A 17,695-nucleotide genomic window follows, 5' to 3' on the forward strand; every position below is an offset into this window, starting at 1 on the left:
CCCAGCTGCATAAATTTACCCCGGATGAAGAGGGCATGGTCTATTAAATGGGCCAGACCTAGACATACCTTTCAAAAATACAAATGTGAACAACAAGGAGAAGGGTGATGGGTCAGCTCAGAAGCTTAGCGAGCTGCACTGTGCTACGGGGAGACCTGAGGTAACATCTTCAAAAGCAACCTATGTGAAAATGGGCCCAAATGGCAAAACTGTCTTTTGAAAATGGGATTTCGGTTCCTAACTAATGTAGGCACTTTTGAAAAAATTATCCACTGAATCATTTAATGATGGTCTCACTCCCTGTTGTCATGTGAAGGAAGCACACTTAGCCCTGCTACACTCCCTGCTGTGTAATTATTTTATAAAACATCAGGAAATCCTAAATTCTAAGCCAGGCTCTGCCAGCATTTCACTGGGACTTTTGCCAAGTCAGTGAACCTCTCCATAGGTTTTGGAAGGAAACTGGATTGTTAGAAACACTGCTGACATGTTCCAAAGCAGAGTTCTCTTTAGTCTTTCTCACCTCAGCCATTTGAATGGTAGGACAGTTGTAACAAGAAAACTGTCATAGATGCAACAGATTCCTTTGGGAACAATATTTACAGTGTTTATTAACAACCACACTTGGGCAGATACAGAATATTTATATGACTTGTAAGAACATTTCTCCAAAACAGTAATACACTAGTATGATATATATATTTTTTAAATTATTAGTTCAAAGCTAAGGATTGTGAAATCTTTGGGCAGGTGGCCCCGACACAGACTTTATACATGACCTTGGGCAACTCAGCTGATCTCTCTGTGCTTCAGCTCCCAATAATCTGCTTGTAGCTCTTTCTTCCACCCATGGTCTGCCTCATGGATTTAGAGCATAAGCTCTTCAGAGCAGGAACTATCTCTTAACCTGTGTTTGTAAAATGCCCAGGCACTGTGGCTCTGATTTCAGTTGGGGTCTTTAGGCACCCTTGGTGCCTTGACCAAGCACCATTAATGAGTGTCCTTTATTACAGCTATGTTCTCTTCAGTTGGTGGCTGACATTTCTGTTCTCTCTCTCTCTCTCTCTCTGTTGCTAGTTTTCTTTAAGCTTTTTGGAAAGTTTTACCAGAGATTTCATTGCAGAAGTATTAATGACCCCTGTGACAATGGCAGAAAGTGGTGGGCAGGAAAAGGCAAGATGGATCACAACAGTTATCATGAGTTCAGCTCTCCAGGTACTGCATACCAGTTATTGGTGAACTGCATAGGCACTGGCTTCGTGGATGCTCTGAGGCTGGAGCACCCACTCATCGGCAGCACCCCTAATCAGCTCCTTCCCCTCCCTGCAGTGCCTCCCACCCTCTGGCAGCCATGCCAATCAGCGCCTCCCCCTGCTGCCCAGCGCCTCCCGCCTGCCATGATCAGCTCAGGAAGCGCTGGGAGGGGAGGGGGAGAAGTAGAGTGACCAGATGTCCCGATTTTATACGGACAGTCCCAATATTCAGGGCTTTTTCTGATATAGGCGACTATTACCCCCCACACGCTGTCCCGATTTTTCACACTTGCTATCTGGTCATCCTAAGGAGGAGTGAGGGCAGGGCATGCGTGAGGGTGGGGGCACAACGAAGTGAGAAGAGGTGGAGCGGGGGGATGGGGGCAGAGTGAGGGTAGGAGGAGGTGGGGTGGGGCTTTGGGGGAACAAGTGGAGCCCCCCCGACACATTAGAAAATTGGCACCTCTGGTCAACTGCAGCAACTGATTCACTAATATTGAACCAACTGTCAAGTATTTCCAAGATTTTATAACAGGAAAATATTTTATGCAATGCTAAAGTATATAATAGATACAGGAAAATGTGTATCACTTACCTGGTAAACCTGCTGCTACCATAGACCTACCTTTTTCTTCATGTTTTTTCTTATTCTGCTATTTCCCTTCATGTTTGGTACCAGTTTAGTATTCCTGCCACCTGCTGTTGTGAGTTAAATGTTTTCCTAACCCATGTCTTTCTTTTTATATTGCACTGATACTACTATATGGATTTCTTTTTTTCCAGCTTATCAATGTAAGTCATTCCAGCAAGGATGTTGTCGTCTTCTAGATCCCCCCCTGAAGATTTTATCTCTTCCATTATACAGTATTAATACTTTGGATAGATTACAGTAATAAGTTGAGATTCAAATATGGGTGCACAATTTTTGTTTTAAAATTCAGACTCTTGAGGAGACAGAAGTCTGATTTGAGCATGTTAAAGTCACAGTCCAGAATGTGTGTGATTGTTTGAGATATTTTTTTCTAGAACACTAGAAAATTCAACCTGCAGGTTGAAAAATATGTACAAGTCCACCCCATTCTTCAGATGACATTGTTGCATGGTGTTGTCATCTTGCTTTCCTAAGCAGTTTGTATTCTGCCATGAAGCTCCCATGGTAAGGATGTTGTCCAGAGCAGTCTTTTCTGATCTATCTGTCCTTCAAGTCAAATGCTGACATCCTTATTGATTCATTCAAACCAGCCTACTTAATTGCAGGCAAACAAACATCTAGTGTGTACATTTCTACTGTGCAAATCTTCCTTCTGTGCATTACTTTTTAAAAACAAAGATTTGACTGTAAAATGTTGTTTGCGAAGTTTCCTTGTGTATTATGCAAGTGTTTCCTGTGAAAAAATGAATGTAGACAGGCTGGAAGAGGTAAAAAAAATTAGAAGATTGTCACCCCATTATTTCATACCTAAATCATTGTTGCAGCTATGCAAATATTTCATATTCTCATCAATTATGCAAAAGTTCAATTAAAATGTTTAAAATCATTACTGCTACTGGAGTAAAAATATTTTCTAAACTAAGGTACTCAAGACCTTTTAACAGTCAGACTCTGTTTTAAGAGTCCAGTTGATATGATTGCAAGCATGTTTTAAAATACATTTTTTACATTTATTTAGAGTCATGAAGTTTCAGAATCTCTACAGAGTCAACACCACAGAGTTCGATATTCAGATTCGGTGGAAAATGGATCCATGATTTTTTCTCTTTCTGGTACAGTAAATTGAATTGCAGTACATATTTCTTAAAGAACTCACCAGAAATTCTAATGGGGTATAGGAGCAGGTCCTCTTGCAGTAGCACAGAGTAGACCTAAGAACCTGTACAAAAGCTGCATTGCAGAAATGTCATACAATTTGGAATATTGGATGTGAAAGTGCCAAAGCATTTTCTTTTTCAAGAGGCCAACATTAGAAAAGAGTGGAAGTGAGGAGAGGAGGGGCTGTGAATAGAAATCAGATACTAGTTATTGCATTAAAGTGCAGTTGTACTCTGAAAAGTGTCTATATAAAATGTCATCTTGCTTGACAGAACAGCTCCTTATGTGTACCTAATGACTTTTGTGATTTTTAAAAAAAAAAAAATCTGCTGTTATTTAATCTTATTAGCTTTACTGAAGCCATTCATCTTAGAGTGACTGAGTTGGATTCTATTCCTTCTGTGCATTAATCAAGCTGTTTACTGAATCCCAGTCACACCTGCGTGAATCTAGCTGAGACAATATCACTGCACAAATATCACTAAAGCATAATTCAGCCAGCAGAACCTTTACTACTGGTGACGATGTGTGAAAAAAAAACCAGCTTGACCTTAATCTTCTAAGTCAAATTTGCTGAGCTGGCAGTTACAAAAAAAAATTTGTCTCTGTAAAATGAGCCGATTTGACCAGGAAATCACTGAGGCCTGGTCTACACTACCCGCCTGAATCGGCGGGTAGAAATCGACCTCTCGGGGATCGATTTATCGCATCCCGTCAGGACGCGACAATCGATCCCCGAATCGACGCTCTTACTCCACCAGCGAAGGTGGGAGTAAGAGCCGTCGACGGGAAGCCGCGGAGGTCGATTTTGCCGCCGTCCTCACAGCGGGGTAAGTCGGCTGCGATACGTCGAATTCAGCTACGCTATTCGCGTAGCTGAATTTGCGTATCTTAAATCGACCCCCCCCTGTAGTGTAGATGTAGCCTGAGGCAACAAACATGAAACCCCATATTACTATTTCTACAGTTGCTTTTCAGAATAGAACAGCACTTTAAACCACTAAAGTGACATTTAGGCAAAATAGTTCTGCTTATTCTGAATCTGAACCCTTTCTTTGCCATCAACATTGCATGAGGCATGAATAAGTTTCCACCACAACCGTCTAACCTGAGCTGCTCTTTCCATGTCCTGCATGTTGCTAAGTCTCAGAAGTTTCCCTGTCTGAGGACTGTTTGACAAAGGGATTCTTTCAGTTGGTCCCTTTTGCTTGTTCCTTCAGGTGCCCAATGGCACATCTGCCATTGCAGATGCTCTGTCTTTGTTCTTAAGCTGTTCCCCACATATTTCTAGCTTCTTTTCTGCATAACTTTAGAGATAAAGGTTTGTTGAAGTCTGACTCATCTTGGCAATTGTTATAAATTCATCCCATTAAATACCTAGAATTTGTCTGTATCGTTTGTGGATTTCAAGATTTCCCATCCATATGTTAATATGGAAATAACATTTAAGTTGAAAACTTGTAGTTTGGTCTTAAATTGTAGATTTTCGATGACCAAATCTTAAACTGGTGACTGCAGCTGCTGCTGTTCAATTTGTGACATTATTTCCTTCTGGCCATCCCCATTGGCTTGCACATTACTGCCAAGGTATGTGAATTGACTCACATTTTATATTCCTTTGCCTTCTAAAGTAATGCTTGAGTTGGGAGTTCTGCTTATTGATGATTTAGTAGTTACAAGACTAAACCTCATTACTAGCTTGAAGTAACAAACTGAGCTTGCATTGTAATCAATTTCTTCTCTAGGCATTGCATTTCTATTGGCAGACACACAAGACTTATTTAAGACAGGAGGAGAACTGTTTTTAGGCAAAACTGAGAAGTTCATAAACATTCATCGGAATAGTTTTTTGCTTTTGTCAGCTGCCTTGCATGGACCAAAAGAATGGGATTTAATGTTCAGGATTCAGAAAAGGTACGTCTTTAATGGGACCAGTATTTTTATTACTAAAGAATAATGAGATGTAATATTAATGAATATTTACACAAAGGTCCTATATACAGATTTTCAAAAGTCCTGCCAAGCTGGACACTTGCCAGACTGCTGTGAGGTGATCCAACGGCTGAATCTTCAGGTGTTTTAAGCCTCCAGAGTCTCAACAGAGCCAAGGCATTGTCTCTGTCTTGGGGTTCCTAGGCACATGCTCAGGGTTCAGACCCTCTGTCTAGTATCCCCCTCTTGAGAGCTGCAACCTCACAGCTCATTACCCAGTCCTTAGAAACAGTGCTAAGCAGGAGCGGATTTACCATGAAACAAGCCGTGCGATGGCCCCCAAAATGCAGGACAAATCTCATCTGACAACCTCCCCGAGTCCCGGCCAGTGGCGCAGCAGGGCTCAGGCAAGCAGGCTGCCTGCATGCCGTGGCCGGTGGCCCACGCTGCTCCCCGAAGCGGCTGGCTGCTGGCACGTCTCTCTGCACCCCTGCTGGGGGGGGAGGCAGTGCTGTGTGCTGCCCCTGCCAGCACACAGACCCGCTGCTGCTCTCCCCCCAAAGGGGCGCACAGAGACGTGCCAGCAGCAGGGCTAAGGCGGCTCCCTGCCTGCTCTGCCTCCTGCCCTCTACACCACGCTGCTCCCGGAAGCAGCGGCCCTACGGCCCCGGAGTGTGTGTGTGTGTGTGTGTGTGTGTGTCCGCGTGCTGCCCCTGCCCTAAGCGCCGACTCCACAGCTCCCATTGCCCAGGAACTGCAGCCAATGGGAGCTGCACGGGCGGCGCCTGAGGACAGCGGTGCATGGAGAGCCCCTGCTCCCGCCCCACACCAATGAGCCGCTGCCAAAGGAGTGTGTGCGCCAGTCGCTTTGGGAGCCGCGCCGCCCCCCTCCAACACCCTAACCCCCTGCCCCATCCCAGAGCTCGCACCCAAACTTTCTCCCAGCGTCTGATCCCTCAACCCTCCCACACCCAAAGCCCCAGCCCAGAGCCCGCACCCAGCACCCAAACTCCCTCCCAAAGCCCGACCCCTGCACCCCAACCAAGGTACCTCACTTTATTTTCATTTACTTCCCATTACTTATAAGATAGGAGGAGGATGAAGGAAAAAAAGAATGAAAAACGGGGGGGTGGGGAGAATAAGAGAATGTTATTTTTCTTGGCTGGGTTCCAAGGGGGCCCCCCCGAAAATGAAGCTGCGCACAGGGACCCACTAACTCTAAATCCGCCATTGGTGCTAAGCCCTTAGATTTTCACCCAGAATTTAAATTCACCCCATCCCAGAACTTTAGCTGTGTGGGTCTCCTGGGCCTACAGTGTAACACATAAAACACACAGACACTTTGCACAGGATTCTAACACCATTGCTTTTTACCTAATCACACGAGAAATACTCACCTCTATTCAAAAATAATAAACCATATATGCATTTCCCTGTCTGTTTCCTCACCACTCCAGAGCACTCTTTGGGCTGGGGTCGGAGTTGTCAGGGGCATCCAGAATCCTTCTGCTGCAATGCATGGCTTGCATTCTGAAATATGGACCCTTCTCTCACCTAGGCTAATCCATCCCCTTCCTCTTGCCTGCGTGTCTTCACCCACTATGGTTTTTAAAGGCTGCCCTCAACACTTTGGCTTCTTCATCCTGTATTTTGGAATTTCCCACTCTCCAAATGCCAGACACACACACCCCCAACCCCCCCCCCCCCCCCCCAAAAAGTGAGGGAAGTTGGAGAACTAGTTTCTCCTAGTATGCAGTAACTCCTTTGTTCTTCCCAGGTAAGACCTATTCAGATGCTGATAGTCCTTAACAATCTGCTCTTATTCTTGGTCTGGATACACAGACCTAGAGGCATTCCATGATACAGCAATTTTACATAGTAACAACTTCATAATATCAACCAGAATTCATAAGTGCTACAGACAGATTTCTAAAATCGTCACACAGGTGAATTTGATTTTGCTTATCTAGTGGAAAATTAGCCAGAGGCTAATGTTTGTAACATTGGCTTGTCTCATTAATAGAGAATGTGCAAAACAATGCTATCAATTATTTTGACATATCACAGTCAACTTGACAGCATGGGACACTCTTGAAAGCATGACAAGTAACACTTTCTTCAATCACTTCAGTAATATATTTAGTGATGCTTTTTTCTAGGCTTGTAATACTGACTGGAAAATTTTGCTATTTTTCTTTAATTTCTAAAAACCCACAACTTTCTCCTGTAACAAGTCTTGTCTGCATAAAGAAATATTTAACAAATGTTTGTTCACCAGTTTTTAAAACTTCTTACCTATAGTCACAAGGAGGGTCACAGGAGCCGTAAGTATCTGAACAGCTGGCTACTTATTTGGATTAAACCTTTGATTATTCTAAAGCATTCTCATCCCATGTCACCCTAATTCTTCACATTTAGGCCATGTCTACGCTACCACTTACGTTGGCTAAACTTATGTCACTCGGGGGTGGGAAAAAACACCCTCCTGAGCAACATAAGTTTCGCCAGCATAAGTGGTAGTGTGCATAGCGCTATGTTGGTGGGACAGCCTCTTCTGCTGACATAGCTGCTGCTGCTTGTTGTGGGTGGTCTAATTATGTCAACAGGAGAGCTCTCTCCCGTCGGCATAAAGAGGCTACACAAGAGATCTTACAGCAGCACAGTTGCATCGGTGGGTACAGCTGTGCCGCTGTAAGGTCTCTAGTGTAGACATAGTCCCTAAAGTATTTTAGCACTATTCTGGAAAGCAAAATCTGTGCAAGTGTTTCTAGAAGTTTAGGTTTCTAAACCTTCTTGCCTCCATTTCACTGCTAAGTTCCAGCTTGAGTAACTAAAACCTATTATAGACCCTGTTGTAAAGATGTCATTGGATGAAGTGGTGGATTGAGAGGGGGGAAATAGTAAAGTCCCATTTATCCCCAGAATAGATATTGCAGACAGAAGCAGTGCAAATTTCTCTGCCCCTTCATAAACTTTTGTGTGTTTAAAGTGAAATTTTTATCAGGATTATCCTCTTGTTTTGTGTATAACTGACAGGTAGCACGATCTGTCTGGATAGTGCGGTAACAAGGTATGGGAGTTTAGATTTAGACCTATTCCTTTTGCTCAGTGTTTTCGGACACCTGACTGTAATCTACCACCATCCTCAACAAATCCACTTGGCTACTGGCATTTTGAGAGTTAAAACTAATTCTGCAAATGGCATGGCAAAGCAGTGCTTACAGTTTCAATCCTTCTTGCGCACATAAATGCTGAAGGAGCTCGGTCTCAAGCAAAGTGGAATAGGGCTTGGGACTCTGTCCCTAAGCATTCCAGAGAAAGAAGGGAGCTTCTCTCCTGTAACACCCCATAAAAATACAGGAAGAGGAGGTGCTGTGGAGGGGGGGGTGAGAGGGGTGTAAGAATAGTGTCAACCCTCCATTTGCCTTAAAAAAAAAAAAACCACAACAAAATAATCCCAAAAACACTCTGCATGCACTGGTGGGGAGTGTAGGAAATAGGATTGGAAAATTTCTTACTGATAATTTGCTTTCTGGTAGCAATGTCTCCCACAATTCTGGACATCTGGGCTGCTCTCCTCTCTGCAGCTCACAGAAGCAGATCATTGTTTTGGCGCCACATGGTCTGGACACACATCCTGTGCTTCTGCTTGCTGCCAGATAAATTATTCCCAAACTGTAAAACTTGCATATCATCATTAACAAATGTTCCAGAGATAATGAAGTACTTATGTACATTAGACCAAGGACAACAGTCATATGGTAACAAGACCCCTACCAGGATGGGTAGAATTGTGGGAGATGCTGCTAGCAGGAAGGGAATTATTGGTAAGAAATTTTCTGTTCTGCAGCACAGCATCTCCTACAATTCTGGATGTCTGGGAAACAGTGAGATGTAGCGATGGTAGGAAAAAGTTTGGTAGGAAAGAAGTGCAGAGAAGCAAGCAGGGAGATGCTGCAGTGAAAGCTCAGGGACAGTTAAACCCCCCAGAGGTTAACTGACCCAGGGAGAAAGAGGAATGCTGAGGAGGGAGAACACTGCTCCCCACTGCCCAAAAAACTGGGTAGAAAAGTTAAAATAGAAGTTGTAAGGGCAGGAGGCAAAGAAACTGCCACTGTCTGCTGCTGTGGAGGCAGAGAATCTGGCAGCAAGCAGGAGCAGAAGGGATATGGCCAGACCATGTGGTGCCAAAACACTGCCTCCATGAGATGCACAGAGAGGACAGCGGCCCAGACGTCCAGAATTGTGGGAAATGCTTGGATGGAGAAATATTATTTGGTTTTTCAGCCTTAAGCTGTCATGTACTGTAAATATATATTTTAAATGTAACCATGGTTATTCTGATGTGCAGATTCCTGGGCAGTAATTTACGAGTAATTCCAGTTCATAACACTGCTGAAACTGTTAAACTCATGCTAACTATAGCCAAGGTAAGTCTTGTGGTATATATTAACAAATATTACCCATGAAAGTTTTTTTTTTAAATACATTAATAAAAACAATGAATTATAAAAAAAAAAATTGTCCTTAACTGAGCTTGTAGCTTTACTGTTACATTGATCAGAGTCCCAACAATAACTACTGTTCTAAGAACGCAAGCCGAAGTCTGATGTTGTAGTTCAAATGTTTGTTTCAAACTATTATCAACAATAGCTTTAAAAGGTCTTATTAGCATGTATAAAGATGAATGACAGAGCTCTAGGGCCTAATTCTGCTCTCACTTGCCACTGTAAATCAGGAGTGACTCCATTCATTTATTAGTGTAAAACTAGTATGAAATCAAAATCAGGCTGTAAATATTGAAGGTCTTCTTAAAGTAAATTATTAACCTAAAGACTATAGCAGCTTGTGGACTTCAATCAATAATAGATTTACTTGTATAAATCTATTCTATAGACTAGCAACTACAACAGAGCCGTTTGTGTTCTTTATATCTGTGCAACTGCCACACATCCTACATGCTTAAGTAAACAAGAATTTTCTTTGAAAAGATTAATGTATATGCAGAAGTTATGTAATGATTTTTCTACAGAAATGCTGAGTCAACGTTAATTATACTAGTATGAACAGCACTCCAATAATGTACCAAAAATAAAAGGAATAGCACAAACCAGATATTAGTTTGCATTTTATCCTTTTCATAAATGGTCACCGTATAAAAAATTAGCATTTACCAAGTTACAATATTCTGGCATAAGATACTGCAATTATTTTCTATTCTAGAGTCTATAAAACAACTGTGGCATCTCATGTACTACAGTGTGACAACTATTAAATGTTGACATCTTAATAGTAACCACTGTATGTCAGACCTCTAGCTTTTTGTGAAATCTGTTCTGCACCATATCCTAATTCAGTGTTAAATAAAATTAGGCATACTGCTATACATTTTGAAGCTCTCCTGCACTTGATCTGCACTAATGTCCCAATGACTTCAATGGGAGTTCCATGTAAAGGATGTTAGCATGAGGCCCAGATCTATTTATGGCCATTAAAATATAGTTCTAAATCTTAAGGCCAGAGCCTGGCCCCTGCGGGGGTCAACTTGCACTAGTTTGCCAGTGCAAAACAGCCTCAAGACTCCCCCATCTGGGGAACCCCAGCTGGAGTACAACATGCATAATGACTGCTGTTTCACTCCTCCCTGTCCCCAGTGCAGGAGGGGTAGCCAGGGAGCAACAATATTTAGCCAATCCTTGGCAGCTGTAACAACCTCTTGTGGGATGTTATTAGAATATGAACAAAGCAGTCCCACAGCTGCTTTAAGTTGTGCTTTAGGATCAGCCTGGCACCCCAATGCAGCTTACCCTGTTACCTTTGTTTCTCTCTCACCCCCAGATATCCAGTTTAGAGAATCTGGTCTCAGTCTCTTCGTAATTTCCAGTTGTACTATATTAAGAGTAAATGATTCAGTATTTCTTTACCCAAACTATCTAATTCTCTTTTAATCAAAATATTTGTAAGTAGTGTCACATATTTCTTTTTTCCTTTTAAGATCACCTGCAAACCACACATAGACAACATTCGCTACAGAATGGTAATGGCAAAAGCCCAGATCATAGACCAGAGTCCAGTTTGGAAAATGCTTCACAAGATCCAGTTGGATTGTAACTAACTTAGTACCAATTAGATTTTTTCAAAACTTCTGGAGTTACATTTCTAAACAAAATACAAATGCTTTTCTTGTCTGTTCAAAAAAAATACAGCAACTGTACAAAAAATGGTCAGTTTAAAAATATTTGTGTATATAATTAATGCATTAAATGAAAATTTACATAACATTTATTGTGATATTCAATGCTATATAGTGTGAGTTATACCAAATTTGCTAACTTAGAGAAAAGTTACGGGATTTTTTTTTATGTTTTTTGTTTTTACAATTTGGGCAATTTAAATAAAACCATCATTAAAAAGCAAGTGCCTTACCTTCAGCTTGATTGCAAAGTGATCTGTGATTTTCCAAAACATTTAAACACCTCTTTGGGAGATTCTTCATAGTTAGGGAGGATAAGAATAATCAAAATGATCCTAGAGTAGATTCCCCCAAGTCCATATATTTTAGACCATATTATGCATTAACAACTTATGCACTGAATTGCATTCTCGTTTCTCTTTACAAAATATATGCTTACTGTCTTGTTTATGTATATTACCTTTCACTGGGGAAAGTTCTAAACTTATCTTGTTTTGTCCTGGAGGTGTTTTTTGAAGCATGGCTTCCCCTTGTCCTCAAATCCCTATGCTCAGATCTCCAGTATGGATAGTCCTGATTTACAGTCAGTCTTTATTAATCTAGAAGGATGGTTGGCAATATTAATTGCAGTAATAATACCTAGTATTTACACATCTGTGGAGCTCAAAACTTTCCAAACATTATTATTGGGTTCTAGGTAATGCAAACATAAGGCTATTTCTACACACCAAAAACATCCTCTCATCTCCAAAGGTTAATAAAATATAATTATCTTATGCCAAGCAGATGCAATTTCCAAACTCTAGCAAAACTTCAGCTAACTCAATGAGAGGGTAGCTTGGGATATTTTGTTGAAATTAGTACATTGTCTATCTCCACTAATCAGATTCTACAGTAAAGACATGTAATAAGACATGTAAAGAACAGCAGTTGCAAGTATTCTAGCAGCCTTTTATAAATAATTCTTCAACAGACTTGTTTAAAGCTTGATAATGTCTCTTTCAAGTAAAGTCATAATGTCCAACGTCTTAATGTACTGCAAGCGTTAAAAACCCACTAGGATTTAGGACACCAAGTGCTTCATTTGACCACCAATATTTATGTTATGGTTTTTATTTTCACTTCGATGAGTTCTTCTACTCGGGCCAGAACACTTTCTATTAAATCAAATGTGAAAAGAGCTGAATGTAGAACCTGAAATGTCAAGAAAAATTCATGTTATTTATATTAGCACAATGACATTTTTTTTTCCAGTCAGCTCTAAATGTACACTTGCCTTCAGGTAAAAAAAAATCCCCAAAACAACTGTCTAAATGCATTTGCATAACTTTGGAAAAAGGTATGAACTCACCTGAAGCTGCATTTCAGTGGTCATGTTAGGCATCTTTTCCCCACCAACTGTTACAGAACAAACTGCTTTAGAATTGTGAGATTCTGCAGCAAAAGAAAAGAACATATTATAGAGCAGCAGGGTGTTCCATCTAATTTTTAAATTAACATCTTCATTCTATTACAGTTATAAATTCTAAATTGTTAAATGTGTGTATCTAGTGATTGGTCAAGAGCTAAGAATGGAGGACGTTGAATTCTAACAGAATGTAGACCTGAGGTAGCTCCTATAGCTTCAGTTTTCCATATGGCAGGTCACTGCATTACTAAGCTATTGGGCTGTCCTTTATAGTAAGTGTTGCATATGAACTATTACTAGATGGGTTTCAAAAGATAAATCTTGTACTACAGTAAAATAGCAAAAGGTCTATTATATTGCAGTACAAGACAATTTTATGAAGCTGCAAGTCACATAAAATGGAAAAATGCAAGAGTTCCCACAGCACAATCCTGTCATCCATTTTTAATACAACAAACTTTCTTTGAATAATGGATAGTTACACATGTAAAAAGATGGCAGGAGAAGGTCCGATGCCATGATTTAATTTATCTACCACTTAGATATTAATTTTATTGTTTAAGCAAAGGCTGCTAGCTTCTCCATATTTAATCCATGCGCCCCTCTTGGTTTGCATTGCTTCTGAAGGCTGCAAGGGCAGTTCTGGAAACTGAGGAAAATAGTATCTCTTTTTAAAACTTAATACTTGTAACTTACCAGAACAATGAAGTCTTACAGTATCCTGGTAATGGTTTAGTTTTACTATCCTATTGATATTATGGGTGAGATCTTCACCCCCACTCTGACCAGGTGAAAGGGTCAGAGAGGCAAAAAGGTGCTCTCAAAAGCCTCAGATGCAGCTGAGGGAGGATTCCCTTGGTGTAGGAACTAAGGAAGACAACCACAGGCTGCCTTCAGAGGAACCTCTCATGAGTCCTCCTCTAGAGGGCATACGGGGGTGAGACCATAACACTACTGAGGTTCTGGGCAGCACTGCAGGCCATGGGCAGCCAGGGCTGTCTAAATTGCATCAGAGGCCATGGAGTAGCGCAAGCTCAAAAGTGTGCATAGGGGGCTCAAAACCATGTTGAGTCCCACTCCTACTGGGCCTCAGAGAGGTCCAGCACAGAATCTTACCCTGTGTGTCAAATATAACAAAAATGTAATATTTCAGGACTTAAGATTGTATCTAATAGTTCACATACCTGCTCTACCGCTCAAAAATACTTTAAAGCATGAATACTAAGTCAGAAGTAGCAGTGCAGAGCAATTTTTGAATGTCCACATGACATCACTCATGTTGAAACAATCTCCGAATCACACGTATTTTTCTATTAGCTTCCATAAGGCTTACATGTATGTGCACTTGGAAGTAAACAGACCCTGAGTAATGGCTACTTTTGGTAAATAGTCCATACTGGATGCAAAACTGAAGAAACCCTAGTAATGAAAACAAAGCCCTCCGATTTGGCTTCTGACCCCTATAATATTGTGAAAGTAGTTCCTAATGACAAATATGGTATCTACAGGGTTGTTGTGTGGTCATTTCAAACCCAGCATATTTCAAATAATTCTATCTAAAATACAACCTACATAGTGTTCACGAACACTCATTTTTCTCACACAATTTCCACATCTAAAAGGACACAAATGATAATAATGGAGACAACCAACCTCGTCTATTTTCCTTTTTACTCTTTATTTCTGCTTCATAATGTGCTTTTGACATATTAAGTCCTGTGTGCAAAGGCTTTAAGAAATTTTGCTCAATCTTGTTAAGTTCAGTCCATATACCAGTCTGTTCAAATTGGAAAAGAGAAAATGTTAGAAATGAGTTTTTTGCTAAGCCTTAGAACACAGTTTCTGTCCTAACTATTTTTACAACACAAACTGCTGATCCAGGAAGGAAAAGGATTTACTCATCCCGTTGTGCTGACCTGCATGTTTAAGCTGTTGAATCCCCCTAACTTCCTTTGCCTTCCTATAGCAGCATTTACGTTCCTTATAAACCAGAGGTGAAATTATTCTCAAAACTGGGCCGTTAGCACTGCACTACTAAGACAGAATTACATCATATGCTACATTCTGTTATGAAAGAAAATGTAGCTGACCTAAATAAACAAGTACTGAAGTCTGTAGCAAGCTTCAGATAAACTAAAACGGAGTCTTTTACTGGAAATAATACAATCAGCACAGCATTCCTTGTTTTATTTTTGCTATTTCTGTATTCATGTTAATTGCATTATCAAAATTTTCAAGAGAAAACTGAAGACTTAAAACTGCTGGATAAGAGGAAGGTTGAGCTTTTGGCATGTAGGTTGAGGATTATAGCACATGGGGAAGGTGCATATTCTTTCATTCCCTCTTGCAGGCTAAGTTGGAAGTGACTTGATATTTTTGTGGGGGGTGAAGAAGGCTTAGGGCTTGTCGGCAGGCAGCGATCGATCCAGCAGGGGTCGATTTATCACATCTAGTATAGACACGATAAATCGACCGCTGAGCGCTCTCCCGTCGACTCCGGTACTGCACCAGAACGAGGAGAGCAAGCGGAGTTGACGGGAGAGTGTCAGCTGTCGATTTAGTGCAGTGAAGACACCGCAATAAGTAGATCTAAGTACGTCGACTTCAGCTATGCTATTCATGTAGCTGAAGTTGCGCATCTTAGATCAACCCCATGTGACAGTGTAGACAAGCCCTTGGACTCCTATTTCCCCATCTCAGCTTTCCTGCTAGTAATTCCAACAATAGATAAGCACTATACTTGTAGGTTTCTGCTAAAATGATCGGCAAAGAAATAATTAATGTTGCTATTTAAATTATACCTAGATTTCAGAGTTAACAACCTATTAAGATGATTGGGGTAGTTCAACCTCTCTTATCCTGACTGCTTCAGGTGATCTCTCTGCACATTCAGGTAGACAACATTTCTTGTTAACATTTGGAAGGTTATCTTTGTTGGAAATAATTTACTTAAGGCTTGGAAATTCCCTTTCCCTCCCCCACATTTTTAAAGCAAAAGCTCAGATTCTGTGGCATATTTCATGTACCTGGGCATGGGGCCTTGTTTCTATTGCATCTAGTATGAGGTGCTTTATGGACAAGTAATTAGACATGGGACCTGCCCCAAAGACTTACATTCTAAGTTCTATCACAATGGATCTGGCTATCTGTATGTGTAAAAGTCTGATCTGCTCACTTTTTCCTATTTGTACTCCTGTTGCCACTGCAGAAGCAACACAGCTAAGAAAATATGCTATATACTAATCTAATTCAAACATGAACAGAATTATTAGCTAAGTACCCACTACAAAGCCAGATTCTGCCATAAGCTAACACCTGTGAAACTGCTTTGTGGGTGCACTGATTATGCTGGACATTGTACAAACAATCCCTATCCCAAAGGGTTTGCAATCTAAAGACAAACAGCTGAAGGGCAGGGGATGGGGATACAACTAGGGTGACCAGATGTCCCGATTTTATAGGGACAGTCCCAATTTTTGGGTCTTTTTCTTATATAGGCTCCTATTACCCCCCACCCCTGTCCCAATTTTTCACATTTGCTGTATGGTCACCCTAGATACAACATACTGTACTAGCAAATGAACATGGTGATGAATTGGGACAGCTCTGTTAGTAACGTGTATTGTAAATAGTTGGATTGTTGTTTTTTTGTTTAAGGTAGCTAAGGGCATAATCTGACTTGCAGAATCTATTCCTGATGTTGCATGAGCCAGAAAAAAAGTCTATTTGGTTATCAAATCCAGGTGGCATATCAAAATCAGCTGGTAGGGAAAAAAGTTTTTATGGTAAACTTAGCAAATTGGATGCTGAAGTCATTGAGAAAAACATGAAAAATTACAATTGGGGCTGGTCAAGACTTTTCTTTCAAAATCTTTTTTTGACAGAACTTGTTTTTTTGACTAGACAATTTTTCACAAGGTGTCTACTTGCCATAGAAAATTGACTTTGGTTCAAAAAAATGAATTTACAAAAACTGAAAAATTTTGATTAAGAAATGCTGCCACAGTACCTCATAGGAATTGTAGTTCAGGTTCCTCATGTCCCCATTCTTTTCTATGGGATGGGTTCCCCAGCTGGACTACATCTCCAATGATACACTATGATTAAGTTCTAATTGCACACAAAGTCTGCCTCACTTACACCTATATAACTCCAAATTCTGTAACTGATAGCAGAATTTGAATATAATAGCGTGTAACTGAAGGCCAAATATGGTCTGAAGAATGGTGGTGATACAGGACCCATAAGCTACAGAACTATAATGTTCTCAAAGTTCCCTTCCCCAACCACATTAAAGTGATAAATATTTACAAACTAACTTCCGATTACAATTTTTTGCCTGTGAATAGTATATACTGGGGTACTGGTATGTAGATTTTGGTGAAACCACTAATGTATGAATAGTGAAACCAATGGAATTTCTTAAAAGGTCATTGGGAAGTGCTCAGACCAGTACCCACTCATGCCAAAGTCCCCATGTCTCAACTGAACACTAACAAATACATATCTGGAATCAGTCTGGCTCACTTGTGGGCTAGAATTGTTAAAATAGGTATTAGAATTATAATAATGTGTTTAGACTTTATTGAATGCTTGTGGGTTGCTGCATGCATTAATCTCACTTATAACATCTGTATCCCATACTGTCAGGTAATGTTTGAGTGGCTGTATTGTAAGCCTCAGTGACTGTGCAAATCACCAGATAGGAGAGAGATGTTAATTAGTGTGAAGGGCTTATCATCAAGAGAAGGCATTACGTCCTTCCCAACAGGCAAGGTCAGTCGACACCAGACAAACTATTGTGGCATGTTAAAAGGGACAAAAGATGTTGTTCTGCTCTCCCCCTCACCCGTCTGCCGTGAAGATGATTCATGCTAGTGGATTCCTCCTATCAGCTGAGTTTGCAACTCAGAGCACATGGAATGAGTGGGATAAAAATTCCTAACAAGAAGGAGCTGATTATCTATATGCTGCTTGAATTCTGGGGTGGGGGTGGGAGGCAAAGTGTTTCTAGGTAAAAGCAAAAGATCCCCAGCTGCTTAGCCTGGGTTAGTCCTAAAGGACATACAAAATTTGCTGATTACAGAAGCTTGTATTAC

The 17,695-nt window shown here is 40.8% G+C and overlaps 2 protein-coding genes across 2 annotated transcripts in view; one reads left to right on the forward strand and one right to left on the reverse strand.

The window, feature by feature from the left end:
- The first annotated feature begins 1,146 nt into the window (after positions 1–1,146).
- On the forward strand, positions 1,147–11,110 carry C8H1orf146 (chromosome 8 C1orf146 homolog). Its single transcript, XM_065409652.1, has 5 exons — positions 1,147–1,215; positions 2,924–3,017; positions 4,809–4,977; positions 9,347–9,425; positions 10,991–11,110. The coding sequence occupies exons 1-5, from the start codon at positions 1,147–1,149 to the stop codon at positions 11,108–11,110; spliced, it is 531 nt and encodes a 176-aa protein (XP_065265724.1).
- A 1,176-nt stretch (positions 11,111–12,286) lies between these two features.
- Positions 12,287–17,695, reverse strand: part of GLMN (glomulin, FKBP associated protein) — a 35,359-nt gene continuing 29,950 nt past the window's right edge. The window contains exons 17-19 of the mRNA XM_065409651.1: positions 14,250–14,373; positions 12,540–12,622; positions 12,287–12,382 (exon numbers count right to left, since the gene is read on the reverse strand). Of these exons, the coding sequence (XP_065265723.1) occupies positions 12,287–12,382; positions 12,540–12,622; positions 14,250–14,373 (303 nt within the window). The remainder of the gene's footprint in view (positions 12,383–12,539; positions 12,623–14,249; positions 14,374–17,695) is intronic.

Source organism: Emys orbicularis, chromosome 8 (assembly GCF_028017835.1).
Source record: "Emys orbicularis isolate rEmyOrb1 chromosome 8, rEmyOrb1.hap1, whole genome shotgun sequence".
Lineage (NCBI taxonomy): Eukaryota > Metazoa > Chordata > Testudines > Emydidae > Emys > Emys orbicularis.

What these genes read in the sequence shown, in the direction of transcription:
- C8H1orf146 (XM_065409652.1), top strand. Translation starts at nt 1,147, where the DNA reads ATGGCAGAAAGTGGTGGGCAGGAAAAGGCAAGATGGATCACAACAGTT. An exon ending in TCATGAGTTCAGCTCTCCAG is followed by an intron (nt 1,216 to 2,923) that starts GTACTGCATACC and finishes ACATTTATTTAG; the next exon opens with AGTCATGAAGTTTCAGAATC. An exon ending in CATGATTTTTTCTCTTTCTG is followed by an intron (nt 3,018 to 4,808) that starts GTACAGTAAATT and finishes TTTCTTCTCTAG; the next exon opens with GCATTGCATTTCTATTGGCA.